The sequence below is a fragment of the Nipponia nippon genome, unplaced genomic scaffold, assembly GCF_047370975.1.
Source record: "Nipponia nippon isolate SJK-2023a ecotype South Korea unplaced genomic scaffold, ASM4737097v1 scaffold_5, whole genome shotgun sequence".
Taxonomy (NCBI): Eukaryota; Metazoa; Chordata; class Aves; order Pelecaniformes; family Threskiornithidae; genus Nipponia; species Nipponia nippon.
The window spans coordinates 45,767,501-45,785,821 of record NW_028262369.1 but is presented as its reverse complement, the minus strand read 5'-3'; the positions used below and the strand labels follow the sequence as shown (position 1 = coordinate 45,785,821).

General features: G+C 42.6%; 1 protein-coding gene across 2 annotated transcripts in view; it reads left to right on the top strand.

Moving 5' to 3' along the window:
- The first annotated feature begins 418 nt into the window (after window positions 1–418).
- Window positions 419–18,321, top strand: part of NEK7 (NIMA related kinase 7) — a 76,075-nt gene continuing 58,172 nt past the window's right edge. For both annotated transcript variants that reach the window (XM_087733397.1, XM_087733396.1), the window contains exons 1-2: window positions 419–632; window positions 15,380–15,464. In XM_087733397.1, the coding sequence (XP_087589523.1) occupies window positions 15,408–15,464 (57 nt within the window). In that variant the 5' untranslated portion in view covers window positions 419–632; window positions 15,380–15,407. The remainder of the gene's footprint in view (window positions 633–15,379; window positions 15,465–18,321) is intronic.

Below are 18,321 nucleotides of genomic sequence, written 5' to 3'. Positions count from 1 at the left end.
GTGCTTGATAGTATGAACGCGCAGCAGATGAACGGTCCCTGTCTCAAAACATTTAGAAGCCAAGTCATTTTCCACCGAGCTGCAAATTCTCCCGCGTACACAGGGGCGGAGGAAGCCGGCCGGCGCTCCCCGCCGCTGGATGCACGCTGGCTTTATCAGCTGGTTGCCAGCCCAGCCCTCGGCCGCAGCGCTGGCGCTCCGGGGCAGAGCCGTGCCCGGCGGCGCCGCTCACCCCGCGGGACGAGGCCGCCCGGCAGCGCGGGGCGGAGCGCGGCGGGCCCACGGCCGCTCGGCGCCGGGCGGAAACTTCTGCCGCCGGCAGGCAGGCAGGCAGCGGCCGCCGGCGGCGGCCGACCCCTCTCCTCCGGCCGGGAAGGGGGCGGCGGTGCGAGGCGGGGCCCGGCGGCCGCCCCGCCTCCCTCCTCGGGGATGCCGGGATGTTTACGGGCCCGGCAGGAGCCGCAGGGGGTAGAGAGGAGGTCGGGGCCGCTGCGGGTGCCCGAGCCGCCCGCCAGGAACCCCGCTAAGCGCCCGCGGCCAGGTCGGGCCCGGCCCCGGGCCTGAGGCGCCGGAGAAGAAAGGAAGCCGGTTCCGGGCCCCCGTGGCAGGAGCAGGCGGAGCCAGGCTTCCCGGTGAGCGGGGCGGCGGCGGGGCTGCCGGGCCGCCGGGGCCGGGGCCGTGGCGGGGGTCCCGGTGGCCGTGGCCGTGCCCGCGCTGCCGGAGGCGCTCCCCCCGCCGCTCCGTGCGGGCGGCTGCTGAGGTCCCGCCTCCCGCCTCCTCCCATTGGTCGCTGGGGCTCTCGCTCGCGGCGCCATTGGGCGCGGCAGCTGCCGCTCCGCCCGCCGCAGGGGGAGGGAGCGGTGTGGGTCTGGAAGCGAGAAACTTTCTGCGCCGCGGGGAGGGGGCGGGATGGCGGCGGCCGGCCGTGGGGGGGCCGCGGCGGTGCCGGTGCCTGGCGCGTGGCTGTCGCCACCTGCCCGGCGCCCCGCCGCCTGGGGGCGGGCTGGGCCGGGCCGCTGTGGGGGCGCCGGGGCGTTGCGGTGGCGACTGGGGAAGCGCCTCCTTGAAGGGCTGCGGTGGTGTTTCGCCCCGCTGCGGAGCACGGCTGCCTCCGTCGAGGGGCGGGCGGGCGGGCGGGGACGCTGCCCGGCGGCGGCCCGGCCCGGCCACCTCAGCGCGCCTCGGGCTGCCGGCGGCCTGGCTGCCGTGCCGCTCACCGCGGCCCCTGTGCCTCTGCGCCTGGCCGGGCTCTTCGGGTTAATACCGCAAGCGGAGCTTCTTTCCGTGATGTTTTTCGTCGTTTGCAGCTGGTTTCCTCCGGGCTCCTCTGCCCTCCTCTCACCTGGGAGGTCGGTGTCGGGCGGGTGCTCCCCGGCGGGGACAGCCCGGCGTGGCGGGTTTCACGCAGCACTGGCTAAAACGAGCGTCGGCGCTGGGCGCCCCGGCCCTGTGGCAGCGAGCGGAGAGAGCCCTGTCCCAGGCGGGAGCCTACTGCCTCTGCCCCTCTCCCTCCCGCCCGGGCACCCGCCTCCGGCGGAGGGGAGCCGCCGTGGGCCCGGCACCAGCCGCGGCCGGGGCAGGCAGGAGGGCAGAGGGGGATGCCTGGCCGTGAGGGCCCCTCCTGCAGGTGCCAGCGTTTCCTCACCTCTGCTCTCGCCGGCCTCCCGTGGCTTCTGGGTTTGCCTTCCCTCCCTGCTTGGTGAGGCTCCCAGATGGTGGCAGTGCCAGTAGCTGTAGGAGGCTGTGAGGAGCTGAGGCCTAGTGGGAAACGCTGGAAGTGAGGCATCCCCTATCTGTTGGGTTTTTTTCCTTTTTCTCGTCCCCCCTGCCCCGTGCTTCTCAGTTTACCTTATGTAGCACCTGATCTTGGTAATATTAGTACCAGCCTTGAATTCCACTTTGTGTCTGTGCAAACTATGCCTGCCTGGGTTTAGGAATCAGAAGTTCAGAATACTGCCCTTTGGGTGCAAGGTGTTTTGTTTTGCTTTGCATTTTGTGAGGAGCATCGCTTCTTGAATGGTAAAACTACTTAGGATGTTAAACCTACTTCTGATAAAAGATGGTAAAGGGGGTGTGTGTGATATTGGGAAAAAATACTACTTAAATTTTTTCAGTCCTTGCACCAACTGAACAGTAAACTTTTCTTTTGTCACCTTTGAGGTGATAGCACTGTTTTCTCAGATTGCAATGGCAGCATCACTTCTAAGTAAAGGTCACACATGCATAGTAATTTTGCAGAATGTACTGGATATATTTCCTGTGTAAAGTTGTACAGTGAATGATATGTTAATCTGGAAGGTAGACACTTCGGATGATTAGATGTAAAGTGGATATTTGCAGCTCTGCTAAATCAGAGGGAATGAAGTTTAAAAATATCTTACTTTCAGGGCTATCTAGGAGACAATTCAGTGTTGCCATAAGAAATATCTGTATTTGAAATTTTGGACTCACGCTGTCTTGAAAGGGATAAACTGCAGTAGAAAACAGTCATTAGTTCCTGGGCTATGAAAAACTTAAGCAGAGGAAGGAAAACTGGTTTGTGTTGTAGAAAGAGGGAAACTTACAAGCAATGTCCAACAGCTTTAAAGTAAGAACTTAAAGCCCTGCAGGTTTGTTTGGTGTTTTTTTTTCTTTTTGATACTGGAAGAAAGACTATATTAAGAACGCTTATCCTTTAGTTTCAAAGGATTACGATACTATATTTATAAATACCTGATGTTTGAGTAAATGACTTCTCAAAGCACACTTAGAGATTTTCACTGTAAGGGTCGAATACTGCCTTTATTGTAGATATCTTGTATTCAACATACCAATTAGTCATTGGGGTAAAAAAAATTATTTGAGAACAAATCAAGGAATTTTAGCCAACTAAAAATATTTTTTTGATTAACTTATCACAGTATCTCCCAGGGTCTACATGAATTAGAGAAGCAGAATCTCATCCTCACCATAGAAACTTCTTTCCAAAGAAGAAGAAAAATCTAGCATTTTAGAGTTCATCCAAAGGCATGTGAGCATATGAGAAACTCAAATGAAAAATAGAGTACAAGAAGTCAGTTGCTCATTTTACTGTGACCTGTGTGGTATGTTCTGAATTGTAAGATAGAACCATATAGCCCACCCAAACCTCTCTTTTTTGTGCAGCAAAGTTGAGCTCAGTTGCACAAAACATAGCTAGTCCAGTCCACAGAGACAATTTGGTGAGGCAATTTGTTCGTGCATGCATAAAAACCCTATGTATAATAAACTTAGTACAATATCTTGCATTTATACTAGCCCTACATTCAGTTGTATCGCCATCAATGAATTGTTGCCTTCTGAAGTTTGACGTTGTTCCAAACATCTGTGCTGAATGGATGAGTTCATGTTACCTGGAAAAGTCAAACTGCAATAACTTCTTCTCTGCCTCCAAGGGAATTTTTTTGATTTTTTGGGGCTTATCCAAAAATCCTCCTGATTCCTGAGGAGTCGTGCTTAGGAATGATGTGTGTGTGTGCGATTATCTTGTGCAGGTCAGTACTATGGATAGTCACAGGAGTTAACTGACTGATTACGAGAAAATTTGTTTGGTTTAGCTGCGTTCCATGTGCTTTGCAACAGAGATGAAAATAACTGACCAAAATACCAAAGTGGTGATAAGGGCAGCCTTTAGAGCACTGATTTGCTGTATTTATCACCATTTGACCCCCCCCCCCCCGCCCCCCCCCGCCACGTGGTAAGGAGCTCAGCCCTAGAGTGAAGTACAACATCACTACCTGTTTCCTTTTTAGTAAGTATTAAAAGGATTCTTCCTGTCAGGTTAGTTAAAAAAGCTGAAGAGAAGCAATGCTATTAAAACGAGTAGCTTCTCTGGTGAAGATAATGCTGTGTGTTTGTCTCTGGCATGTGAAACGTCCTGTGATTCAGTTGTGATTTCTGTAGCTAGAAAATATGCAGTATATTTCAAGTGCCATTATTCCCTGTTGGGCAAACAGAACACATGCTTATGTAAGGAAGTTTGTTACAAAATTTTAAACAAGGCATTAAAAAGAGGAATTTGTAAGAAAATACTATGAGAAATCATGTTAAAACCCAGTTGCACGTAGTTAATCTTGTGATATTAGTGACTTCTCGCTGTTGATTATAGGTGACAAAGTAAAAAGACTATTTGCATCATCTGGCATTTGGGAGTTTGCATTCAAGCCTCTCTGCTTTAATCTGCTTGGAATGATTTATAACAAAGTTATTGCTGTCTTATTTAATAGCTAGATCTGTGTTGGACCTGATTAATTACTTTACAGTGTCATAAAAGTACATGTAGAGCTTGTAGATTAGATCCTTGCTGAAATCTTTGGGTGAGTTTTGAGTTAGGTGCTATGAAGTGTTGATGAACCAATCTTTTTCAGTTAATTTTAATCTTCTGTTGGCAATGTATAAAGCTTGCAAAATTAATGATTCCTTGAAAGCTGAAGGCAAAAATATCACAGGTGAACGTAAAGTGAATTCTAAAATAAGTAAAAACTTGTGGGAAAATGCATAGCATTCTGTCCTGTAGAGGCCCTTCTTCAGTACCCTTTCCATCCTCATCTGAGAGCAGATCCAAAAAAGGAGTTGTCTTTGCAGCAGTGAACTTCCAGTACTTGCCCTGACTGAAATTCGGAACTGTGTGTTAGGTACGTGGGCTGCTTGTGAAGTTCATGGAGATAAGTAGGACTTCAGAAGAGGAGCAGCAAGCAGCCTGCAAACAGAGCACTTAATGTACAGCTACTCATTGAGGATACTCCAAAACCAGGAATGGATCTGGCATGTTCTAGCCAGTGGTGGTTTAATGTAAGACATAGAAACAGCTGTGAACTTGAGTGTTGGCCTGCTTCTGAAGTGAGCGTGCTGGCTGCTAGCTGCTTTGCTTCTGGACCCAGGGATCCTGGATTACTCACTACTGTTATGCATGGTTTCAGGATTCAAAGGTAATGCTAGTCAGAGGATCACAGAAAGCCTGTTAAATATGGCTGGCGTTTCTTTTCTGATTCTGTATAGTGCTTCATTCGCTTAATCATCTTTGTGGTAGCACAGATTTTAAACTACAGATTTTTTTTTTCAGCTTGTGAATGTGCATCTAACACCTGCAGTATGATATCACAAGGTGTGCACTGGTTTCTAAGATATTTAGAAATTTCTTTAAGGATTATGTGGACTTTATTGTTAAATGTGTTCTATTTCACCTGTAGCAATGTGGACGTTATCAGCCGTGGTTGTGGCACAGTTGCATGCAGCCAGCCTTCCAAACCGGGTGTTTTTTTCCCCTGTGCCTAGCAATAATGGGTTTATCTGACAATGCTTCCAGCCTTTTAATTTATCCTGCATCTTTTCTAACTCCTGTGTGAAGCTCAGCTGTTTACACTTTTAGTAAATCTCTTCAGCATCTCTTTATGAATAATTTATTTTTACAGATGCATTTAAAACCATCCCTTTGTTAGAGAGAGGTCTCCTCCCTCTCTACATACTGGAGTTGTGAGGTTTTGGGGTTGTAACCGTTTCCAAATCATGTCTTAGCTTCCTTTCTCTGAAAATCTCTGCATTGTTTTTGCAATTTGACTTGTTACCCTGGTTTATCGTCCTTCCATTTCTTTTGTTTCCTGTTTCTACTTTTCTGTACAGTATTTCGTTGACAAAACTCTTGGCTTGGTGTTGAATAAATTGCCTTCTCTCTATGCTGGCTCTTGCCTTCCTGTCATAGCTATTTTGGGTTTAAGTACTTGTTAGCATCCCTGCCTAAAGATGAAGTAAAAGGAAATTTAGTGAGCTAACGTACTAGTGCGCTGTTGCCGGAAGGGAGATGTTCTGTTTCTTCTACAATCCCCTTCCTGTGTCTCCCATCTTTAAACTTCCCCTACTTACTTTTTCTCTGGCATTCAGCAGACTCCCATATGCATTGATTCAGCTCACTGCTTGCAGAATGTTAAACTCAGCTGCGTTAGGGAATTAAATCAGCTCAGCAAAAGGTCCACAGATTTCAAGATGGCTATGCAGGATCATGTGGCAGAGAAAGCAAGACCTTTGCTGTCACTGAGCTATTAGGTTGGCTTGTATAATTCAACGTTAGAGATGTAATTTGACAGTAGATTTAACTGATCTAAGTTAGGGCTGCTCTACCCCCAGCTATGTCTTCCCCTCTATCTTTTGCCATCACAGTTCTGTCCTTGTCTCTGTAATGGAATGATTCAGGGAACTGAAGTGGGAAAAATCGTCTTTTTGTCAAGGTTAGTTTTCAGCTAGTTTCAGTTACCTTACCAGGAGTCTGGGTAGCCACAGGAACCTCACTGGAAGGAAGAGGGTCTAGAAGGCATGGCTGAAGGCAGGGGAGGCAGCATCATCATCACACAGTCAGTTCATGCTGTCTTAGAACCGTGTCCTTAGAGAGGCAGCAGCACAACAGAGTGTGATGTGGGCTAAGGATTTGCTTTCTTGAAAGTATCATAGTTAGATATGATACTTCATTCCTGGCAAAACTTTCACTGTGACATGATCATGATCCAGATCCACCTATGTCCTTTATAACTGGCTATTCAGTATAAAGAAATGGGTTATCAAATTTCTTTCCAGGTGAATAGAAGTTAAATGAAAATGTAGAAGCCTGCTGCCCGAGCAGTTTCAGTTCCTGTTTCTTCTTCAGTTCCTATGAAATAACAAACAGTTCAAAAAAGGGCAAGTCAGTGCATATACAACCCTTTGGGAGCACCCTGCAAGATAAGCAACCTACTTGAGTGACATAATTGAAATGGAGAGGGAGCAGTAAACAAAATATAACTTCTTAAATTGTGCAAATGAATGAAGAGGAAGGGAAGCGGACTTGTGAAGCAGGAGAGCTTGGGCTTTCATCTTCTAGTCAGACAGCACTGACAGAGAGTGAACTCTTAGTAGTTGGGGAATGACAGTGACTGGCATATGTGTTTTCAGGGTTGGAATGAAAATATGCCTGATAAATTGGGACGAATGGATGAGAAAATGGCATATGAACTCTTAGTGTATTCCTTTTTTGTAAGTAGATTTTATTTGTGTTATGGTTACTTCTGCTCTTGCTAAAACCAACTCTTAAACCAGCTAACCATCTGTGTGTTCTTTGGCTTCTTTGACTGAACCACCCATGCGTAGGGAATTTGGACATAAGTTTGGTTAAAAATTCAGTATTAGTTATTTCCATATAGATAGATGATAGCTACTTGTGCATTAACAAGCGCTGATAATTTGTATTGTCCACAGAGGGGAGGAATGTCCTGCCATCCTGCGGGGAGTATTGATCTGGTAGACTATTAAAAAAACGAAAGGCTTTTAGAAGCTGTTTCTAAAATTAAGGCTAATCCTTCTTCTGAATATGCGTCTATATTCGACCACTTTCACTGCTTTAAAAGTTGCAAATACAACTTTTCTCTGATGTGGGTGCTTCTGCAGAGAATTTTACAAATAAGTATGTATTTTTCACATTTTAGAAGACCTTTTTCTTTTTTTTTGGCAACGTGAAGCAAATATTTTATTTTTACCACTGTCAGCTAATAGTAAATACTCTGTGTGTACACACATGTAGGTATATATGCATAGTCTATAAATATGCATAGATACATGTATGTATGTGTGTGCATATATATATATTATTCATATATATGCATATATATATATATAATGTGTGTATATATATGTATGTATACTGATTGGGATAAATGACATATTTTACCATGCTAATGATTAACTTGGTCTTCCAGTCTTGTTTGCTTTATCCCTTGCTAATTAAGGTCTTGATTGTCTTGGCAGAGTTCAAGTGAGTATCAGCTTAAATGCATTTTGCTTTATTAAGGCATACATCTAAGTTAGCTATTCACGGAGTGAGAAAAATAAACTAGTGTGGTCATTATTTGGCATATATCGAATATTTGCTCATTGAATGAATGAGTAGTTTAAATAATCAGCAACATTGCAGTACACTATAAATGAAATAACTTGCTGTAATATTTTATTGACAACATTACATTGTGGATTGTATGTTTCTTGTAATTTGTGATTAACAGCAGACCAATAAAAAGTTTAGTATTTTTGAGAAGTAGACAATGTGGGCTGGGCAGGAGCATGACCAGTCACAGATCATGATGGTTAATGGAAAGGCATTGATTGGCTATTATTTTTAAATATTTAAAGTGTTTCAGCATTATTTCACCACTTCTAGTGCTGTCTTTAAGCTGAGAGTGTAACTTTATGAATGGATGGCATAGTAATGTGGATGTATTTAACCAGATTTCATTTTAATGGTCTATGTTAGTCAGGAATAATTTAATGAAAAGTCACTATATATGTCGTGTGCTGTCATTCCTATTTTTTGGAAATTTGTTTTTTCCAGTTAGAATCTCTTGCCGCCTGTGTTAAATATATCCATATTACATGCTGAGTTTGGCATGCCGGTGGTGTAAAGGTGGATGAATAACTTCTTGGAATGTATTTTAGCACTTAAACTACAACCCAGTTGAGTTTCATCTTTCCAGTTGCATTCTAGTGTGTGGGGGAAACCGCAACAAAACCAATTTGAAGTAAGAGAGCAGAGTTTTAGGTAAACTGCTGGGGGTGTTGGTTTTCTTGTGCTTTTTGGAGATACTGAGATACAGGAAGCGTATAAAGGCTTTGGACATGTCAGTGTTCTGCAAGCTGCCTTTGGGGCTGTTGTTTTCAAAGTATTTCCTGGTCTTTATGAATGCACTAAAAATATTATCTATGAAACTGAAGTGACTTTCACTTTCCAAGTAAAACGTTTCTATTATGACATCAAAACTTACGTGTTTCTCCTGTTCAATGGTTTACGCAGAGTACCAGGAAAAAATTGCATTTTAATGTTAAAGAATTACAATAGATCTAGATTCCAAGTTGGTTTGCCATATTGGACGTGACTTCTGACTTCCCATTTCTTTGGAAAACTCATAGCTGTGCTGTCATTTAACGTAATGTGAACAATAAAGTGGGGATGCTCGGTTTACAGCTGCCAACATTCTCTTGCTTCAGTCAGGATCCCCGTGTGCGTCCTGAGCCCCTGCTTTTAAAATCACTTTGAAAATTTGTAAACTGCAACCTGCACCCTGGGTGCCAGCATTCAGTGGGTGCTGAAGAGGGCTGATCAGTGTTGGTGACCTGACAGTATGGGCCAGGTTTGACCGGCGAGTCAGTTCCCTCCAAACGGCCAACCTTTTGCCTTAAAGAGGTAAAGAATGACTGTTAAGGCGGTATGTTTTATAAACCAGTAGGATGGCTATTTCTTAACCTGCTCGCATCAAGCTTAAGGGCTAAGCTGTTATTGCTGAGTCTTCTTTGTCTCCTCTGCAAAGGTATGTGGCTTTGATCTGGGAGCTGGGAGTTGCGGTTGCATCAGTGCGGCTCGCCAGGTGACGGAGAACAGAGCTGGAATCGGACCGGCACGCTTGGGCTCCCTGGCATAAACTGCTGGGATTAGCGCCGGTGTGGTGGGTTGGGTAATTGTGTTATGGGTACTCAGTAAGGCATTTAGAAATCTAACCCCTTGTTTCCAGAGCACAGTTTTTTAAGTTTCAACCAGGGTGACTGTTTGCGTGTTCTACCTCGGTTTAAATTGTGGTTTAGGGTAGCTGAGAGTCAATGTGTGATATAAGCAAATGGGAATATTCCTTTAGCTTGTATGCTTATATGGAAACTAGTATTAATATATGGGTTTTTTTCTCCTCAGCTGAGGGTGATCCTTGTCTTTGAATTTAGTTAGTAAACATAGTTGAAGAGTTTAGGGATCTAAAATTTGTCATTTTAAGTCTGTGTTAGATAGCGAAGAATCTAACTTGACACCAAAAAGTAAGGCGTATGTAGGGTGTTAAATGGATAGTTGTTTCTGGAGGGCCTAGGCTCTAACCTAACTAAAATAATGGTTATAGTAAAAACTAAAAATACCTGCCTAAATTGATGGTGTAATCCAGAAGTAAACATAGTACATTCCGTTCTCTGTGAACAGCAACTAAAGTGACCGTGTGCCTGACCAGCACTTTGTGAACGGTGCAACTTCATGTTCCTCTGTGTTAGCAATTATGTGGAGTAGTTACATCTATATTCTGCAGGAAAAAAAAGACTGAGATTTTCAGGTTCTCAGCCGAACTGTAACACTCTGACTACTCTTTTAAGTATATACTTTTTTTTTAAAGTATAGCTGTTTATTCTTTGACATTGGTTATTGAATGTCCCACTTAAGATCCAAAATTAACAAACAAGTGTATAGCATGTAGCTAATGGAAACCAGGTATCATTGAGACTATTAAGGGTGTTTTTTACAGGAAAACATTGTATTTTTTTGTTGTTATAGAACTGCCATCTGTTAAAGCAATAACATTATTGCCTGAATACCGTGAAATGTATTTCAATATGAATGGTTTATGGACTTTGAGCTATGAAACTAGTGTTTAAAAAGCATGTTTCATGAGATTAGGCAGTGCGTTTAAGCTTTTTCTCCTGAAATAATTTGATCATGTTTATAAAGACTTAGTTGCAAGACTTAAGTCACAAGGATTTCAAGTTTTTCCCAGGTATCTTTTTTTTTTTTTTCTTTTAAAAATGTTATTTTAAAATATTCCAGTGAAATGTCAGTGATGAGCTCTGGTTCCTGTTCAGGAGTAGGTCCTCTGCTCTGATTTCACTACCAGAGTTGTGGGTAGTCCCACCTCTCCTCTAGTAGGTTGGTGGAAACTACCTGGAAAGCTGAGTGCTGATGGTGGGATGTGAGCTTCTCTTGGGGTGTGGGAATGCACCCTTGCATTTTGGGCTACTTTGTATCTTTGCATGATCTTTAGATGGGTGGGCACATATTCGAGAGCTTTGATGGGTGGCCACTAAGGAAGTGCATAAGGACAGCAAGGACTGTGTATGAAGAAAGGAAAAGGTGCTATACCCAGTTCAGGCAGTTGCAGTTTGATAGTGTAACTTACTGGTGAGGACTTAACTTCCTTTTGCTGTATGGTGGACTCGGTGCATGCAGTGTCAATTGCAGGAATTGCTATGCAATTGCAATTTCAAATGAAAAATTGGTCATGTTGTCAGTATCCCCAGGTACTTCATCCTGCATCCTTTATGTGTAGCTGCCACCTACTGTTTTGATCAACTGAAAAAACCAAAAGATTTAAAGCATTACTAGTTAACCAAAAGTCTTCTCATTCCTGCAAAGTATTAGTAACCATAATTGAAGCATAAGATTTAGTGCATACCCTTGTGTTCCTGTGATCGCTGTTGTGTACGGTCTGGTCCGAATCAAAATGATTTTCATCTTAAAAATGATGAAAGTCATCTTTGCAAGATAAATGATTCAGAGAGTCTTTCATTGTTCCTATCTTTGCAAGTAGTATGGTGAAGGCAAGGAGTCCTTTCCTCCTACATGATCAGTGTGAGAGTGTTTAAAAACATTAGTTGTTGTTTGGCACTTTGGAAATTTTGGGTAGTGGTGGTATAGTTGGCTCGCCTCTCACTTCATCTGTTGTCTGCTTTCTGTGAACCAATGTATATCATGGTGGTGGATTTGCAGAAGGTCATCATATTGCTTGTTTAAAGAGGTGATAGACGTGTCACATTTAAATGTGTTTTGTATTCGCTTTTCAATTTTAAACAAGCAATGACTTTTTGGTAGTATTTTTAGTGTCTTTTCACCATAAATTAGGACTTGAAGACCATTTTTGGAAGAGTGATAATTATTGCCTCAATTTAAATTTAAAGATGATAAGTATTATACCACTATGTTTTGACCTCTGGAGCTTATTATCAAGGTGAAAGGCATGCCTCACTGTGAAAACAGTCTTCAAGCAGCAAAACCTAATTCTTGCTTATGTTGACAAACAGTACAAAAGATTCATTTTGCATTCTTGGTATTTTTTTGCATCCTTGGCATTTTGTATGATCAAAATGCCAAATTACTCTAAAATGTGAATCTATCATGCAGTCTTCAAAGACAAAAACAAGTTAAAAAAAATAAAAGAACTTCCATATATGGACAGAAAATACCAATCTTTGCCTTTTCTCTGCGAAAGCAACAACAAATCCACAAGTTAATAAATCTTCCATGCTTCCTATGGCAGAACGTATTTGTTACCTCTTTAGTTTGCTTTCTTTTATTATAAAAAAAAAAAAAGCCACAGAGGGCATAGCCACTGGCAGTGGTAGTGATATGACTTCTCCCTTTTCTACTCTTTCCCCAAGTTTAAAAAAAAAAAGACATACAGATTCCCAAACACTTCCAGTGAATGCCTCTGACCGTTCAGACGAGTGGGTTGTATACTTCCTGTATCAACATACATCATCTAAACATTTCAGCTTAGATTTCAATAGTCTGGGATAAATGTCTGCAATAGAGGATAAAGAGTTTTGTATTTACTTCTTTTCCCTGAGGATTTTGAAACAAGTGTTTGTGACCCATAGGAATTATCTATTGGTACATTACATGGTCAGCAGTCTTCAATATGTAAACGTGTTAATAAAACACACCGCAAAACTTTCAGTAGAAATATCGATGCTATCAAAAAGATTAAAATTCTTGTAAAGGCTCTTAAAAACAGCACTTTGGAAAAGAATTCTTGGCGTCTTGGCAGTGATAGAAAGTTATCTACAGGAAGAAATTAGCAGAAGATTCCTTAAGATTGCCATGTGTTTCTCCCCCAGAATTTGTCGCAGTGGCATAAACCTCTGTGAATCTAACTGGAGAATTAGGTGCAGTTTTGTGACAACAGTTTAATTTTCAGTGCTGTTGTGTTAGGATTTCTTGTCTTGGTGGGGATGTTCTATGGGAGATGTTGTAGAACTGGCAAGAAATGTCAATATTGGTGTCCTAGAGCTGGCTAAAAGGCTGCCTAGTCAGTGGTGTGCAGCCAGATGTTTTCTCCTTTCTTGCTCATTCTGGCAGTCTTGGAAATCTTTGCAATTCCTACCTCCTCCTCTCTGCCTCTCACCTCAGTTTGATAATTGCTTTTTTTTTTTTTTTTTTCCTCTTGATCTGCCTGAAATTGCTTTTTCGGGTCTCTTTTATCTTTGGATTAATTACAGCTAATACTCAGACAAAACAACAGAAAGTCCCAAACTGTATGCTTTATACAGGAGTGCTAAGGATAGGAAGGCAAAGCTGTTGGGACCCTTAGTTGCTCTGGAGGATGGCTGTGGTTTGGTGTTAGGAGTAGCTAATGGTACTGGAATGGTATGGGGCGACCGCTTTAAACAGGGGAGTGAAAGCAAATTGCTAATGATTTGTTTTGTGTACCCAACTCACTGTTTAGTACACTAGGGCAGTATATTGAGAAACTTTGCAAAGCAGCTTTGCGATTATTTTGTCTATTAGTAATGTTATCACAATGATGCTGTAAGAACAACAACAGTACTGTGAACACAAGCTATTTGTTAGTTTCTTAAATATTTTGCAATGGGCTTTGGAAAACATTTCTAAGGTTTGCTGCTTTCTATTGAGAGTTATTTCTAACCTTTTTAATATTCGCTAAAGAAATTACTGGGAAAATTTATTTTGTGTGCGTTTTCTATCTTTTAACAGAAATAATAGATTGTATGCTTTCATGCTGAACTTAAATGCTATTTGAGAAATTTTTACATACTCATTCTAAAGAAAGGTTTTGAAACATAAGTAGCTCTGTGTGCAGAAGGACGTTTGCAGTATTTGAAGTATGTAGATTTATCAGAATAAATGTATCATAGGTATCAAAAAAGTGTTTCATGTCAAACCATCTCTAGAACTTTCGGGATTTGGAGCAGGAAATAAGGAAATAAAAAAATAAATAGAAAAGCAAGAACAGTTTTCCGTTCAGGCACATGACTCTTGTTCCTCTGAAGGCCTTGGCAGGTTTGACTAGGTAATAGGCAGAGACACTTCGTGTTTGTGTGATGAAAGAGTTGTTGAGGGCTTGCCCCTTATTTGTATAAAACTTTATTTCATTGTTTGCATTCGAAGCTGCTAGTGAACTTTCTGTTGTCTTCATCTGAACAGAGGTGGCCCTCGTAGGCACCAATAAAACTGGGTGCTGCATCTGCTTCCCATCAACAAAATGTCGTGTAGCCTAAGAAAGGATTAGCTTAGCTGAGAAAAAAAGCCCCTTGAGCATCTGCGTTTTTGGCTATGTTATTCCTAATAATGATTCTGCACATTTTGCAACCCTTGTTATTGGTCAAAGTCTTGTGTCTCTATCTTGGGAACTTGGCAGGCATCTTTCCTCCTGTCTTATTGATGGGATATGAAAGGTTCATAGTTGGGAATAGAGGCTGTGCTCCTAATATGGTATCTTAAAGCCCTCTTAGCTAGCTTGTCAGAATGTAATGAGTGTACGTGTTTAGCTTTTTTCTATTTAGGTGGAACTACTCTTGCATACTCTCTAAAATCTACAGATAAATTAATGCAACATAAACAGTATGCATGCAGCAGTTATAACTCTTCTGCTGATCCACTATTTCCCATGCTGCCCGTAGGTCTAAGGTACTGGCCAGCAGACATCTATGTAGCTAAACAAGTGTTTCATGCCTCTGAAGAATAATGGGGTGATGCAACTTTTATAAGACAGAGCCATTTGTCTGGCTCAAGTAGTTTAATGCACATCTTTTAATAATAAGTTCAGATGTGTATAATGATTTATTTCATTTTATAGAACAGCTAAACATAAGAAAACTTCCTTCCCAAAACAGCACAGGGCTGGAATAGTTAAATGTTAGTAAACTGTCCTGGTTTCAGCTGGGATAGAGTTAATTTTCTTCTTAGTAGCTGGTATAGTGCTGTGTTTTGGATTTAGTATGAGAATAATGTTGATAACACACTGATGTTTTAGTTGTTGCTACATAGTGCTTACACCAGTCAAGGACTTTTCAGCTTCCCATGCTCTGCCCGGTGCACAAGAAGCTGGGAGGGGGCACAGCCAGCACAGCTGACCCAGCCTGGCCAAAGGGCTATGCCATACCGTGTGGCGTCATGCTCAGTATGTAACTGGGGCGAGTTGGCCAGGGGGGAAGCGATCGCTGCTCGGGAACGGGCTGGGCATCAGTCAGTGGGTGGTGAGCAATTGTGTCGTGTATCACTTGCTTTGTATATTATTATTGTATTATTACTACTACTACTACCATTCTATTTCATTTTACTTCAATTATTAAACTGTTCTTATCTCAACCCAGGAGTTTTCTGACTTTCACCCTTCCAATTCTCTCCCCCACCCCACTGGGGGGGAGTGAGCAAGTGGCTGTGTGGTGCATAGTTGCTGGCTGGGGTTAAACCACGACATAAACTCAAGTGTGCGAATGAGAAAATTAATTCTTCAGTTCTTCTGCTGATGTTCACTGATTATAAATACAGATTGAATTACAGTGTAACGACTATTTCTCTTTTCAGGACATAAGGGACACTTTTGCGTGATAGAATGGATGAACAGTCACAAGGCATGCAGGGGCCTACTGCTCCACCATTTCAGCCACAGGTACTTTTTTTTTTTTAAACAGTTACTCAAAAGTGGATGCTATCATTTCTTAAACAGAAAAAGAGAGAAATCAGAAAATGTTATTTCTTGTGGGGACAAAGAAGCTGTAAACAGACAGAATGTATTCCGATGATCATGAAATTAATTGAATATCAGTCCTATATTTCATAGGAAATAATTATTTTTCATTTTTGCCTCCTACTGCTTCACCAACTTTGAGGGTTTGGAGCTGGAGTGGGAGTAGGAAGCAAAGATGGAGGCAGTTGTTTTCCTGAGAAATGGTGAGCTGTTAAACACTATGTTTTGAAATTGTATCAGAATTGCCGTATTTATTTGACTGTTACCTCCAGCTTTCTCTTCTTATACCTCCTGATGGTGATACTATATGAATTAGTGCCATCACCTGTTGAAGCCACGCAAGAGAAATTCCCAGTAGCTGTAGTTCTGTTAGAAAGAAGATGCATAAGAAATTTAATCTTTGGATATGTGTTGATGGCGTGAAACAAAGCATAAAGATTATCTGATAAGAGATAATGTTCAGATATTGCTTTTTGACATTTTCAGGAGGTAATTCTTTGAAGGGAGTGCAAGAGCCTGTAGAGGAATACCCTAAAAATATTTACTGTAGTGACCATTCTAAAGTAAAAGCAGGACAGGTCCTTACAAAGCTGAAACCTAAATTTTGTAATCTTCTTGTTAACAGCATAGGTGATAAGGCAATTTGTGCCCTTTATTTTACAAAAACTAAGGTGATCACTGAAAAATGTTGATGAGGAGGATGAGAATATTTAGCCAAGCAGTATAATGGCTTAGTCCCAATTAGTTTGAAAACACCATTTCACAAAATCACAGAATGGTTGAGGTTGGAAGGGAACTCTGGAGGTCAGCAGCCCTCCTGCTCAAGCAGGGTCTCCTAGAGCAGGTTTCCCAGGACCATGTTCAGACTGCTTTTGAATATCTCTGAGGAGGGAGACTCCAAAACTTCCCTGGGCAACCACTGCCAGTGCTCAGTCACCCCCACAGTAAAAATGTGTTTCCTGATATTCAGATGAAACCTCCTGTGTTTCAGTCTGTGCCCACTGCCTTTTGTCCTGTCACTGGGCACCACTGAAGAGAGCTTGGCACTGTCTTTTAACACGCTCCCTTCAGGTATTTGTACACATTGATGAGATCCCCCCCCTGAACTTTCTCTTCTCCATGCTGGATGTTCCCAGTGCTCCCAGCCGTTCCTCATATGAGAGACGCTTGAGTGCCCTGATCATTAGTGGCCCTTTGCTGGACTGTCCCCAGTATGTCTTAAGTATGGATGGCCCAGAACTGGATATAGTACTCCAGGCGTGGCCTCACCAGTGCTGAGTAGAGGGGAAGGATCGCCTTCCTCCACCTACTGGCAGCACTCCTCCTAATGCAGCCCAGGACACCATTCGCCTTCTCTGCTGCAAGGGCAAATTACTGGCCCTTGTGCAAATCGTGTCCACCAGGACCCCCCAGGGTCTGACCTGTAAAGCTGTTTTCTAGCAGGTCAGTACTCAGCATGTACTGGTGCATGGGGTTATTGCTGCCCAGGTGCAGGGCTTTGCACTTCCCTGTGTTGAACTGCGTGAAGTTCAAGAAGGGACCTCGACAGGCTGGAGAAATGGGCTGATGGTCCCTCTGGATGGCAGCAGGACCCTCTGGTGCATCAGCCATTCCTCCCAGTTTTGTGTCATCAGCAAACTGGCTGAGGGTGCACTTTGCCCTATCATTCAGAGTATTAATGAAGATGTTAAGCAGGATTGGACCCAGTATTGACCCCTGAGGTACACTGCTACTTACTGGCTTCCAACTAGACTTTGTACCATTAGAAGCTCATTTTCTATTTGGAATTAAGTGCCTGAAATCTCTGTCGTAGTCTGTTATCTACAAAGTTTAAATGCTGTACTTCACTATATCACAAGGACATTTTGAAAGAGCAGATATCTAAGTACTCCCAAAACCTCCTACATACTGTAAAAAGGATTATGCAAGAAGGTAAGCAAATATGGATTAGTAGTCTGATACAGTAGACTTCAAATTCTAGAACTTCCTCAAGAGCAGAATGGGAGATTTTTTTATTGTCTAAAGAGAGAAAACCAGCTCTGTTACTAGACCTGGTAAACCAAAGACAGCATATATCCCTTACTGTTTGGTGTGTCCTGTCCCCCCACCCCCCAAGCTGAAGAACAATAGTTTATCAAGTCTCTTCTTATACAGAAGAGACTGCATATCTCTGCTCAGCATTGCTGTTCTGCTCTTTGTTTTCTAGTTCCCCTGTATTCCCCTCAAAGTAGTGAAACATCTTGTTTCCTGTTTCATTCAAGTGCTTTTCCTAAAAACGTCTACCTTTCTTTTTGATGGTGACTGACCGATGAGTTTAACTTTTCAAGGACGTTTTTCCATGGTATTTTATAGATCTTTTCCCTGTCTTGTTATAGCTAATTTAAAAGTCACAATTCTCTGTCTTGAGGGTTGTATTTCCCATTAAGTTTCTGATCGCTAGCACTAGTACTGAGTGCCAGGGTGGAAAACTGAGCATCATATGCAAGGCTTTGCAGTCATATTTTGAGCTGGTTGTCTTGGATAAGTTTGGATTGTAAAGAAACTTTATTGCTTCATTATATGTATTGAATAGTGCAGTTTCCTTTGGGATTTCACTGGTAACTTCTCTGAGAAAATAATTTTTCTGCTGCTGTTTCTCGTCTTATAGCTGGCTATTAATCTGCTCAATGTTCTCTCTCAACCTGAGAGCGCTTAGTTTTATAGGTTAGGAATCCTCACAGAAGGAACCTGGTTAAACATTTTAAAAAATGTGTTGTGTGATTTTTTTTTTTTTTTTTTT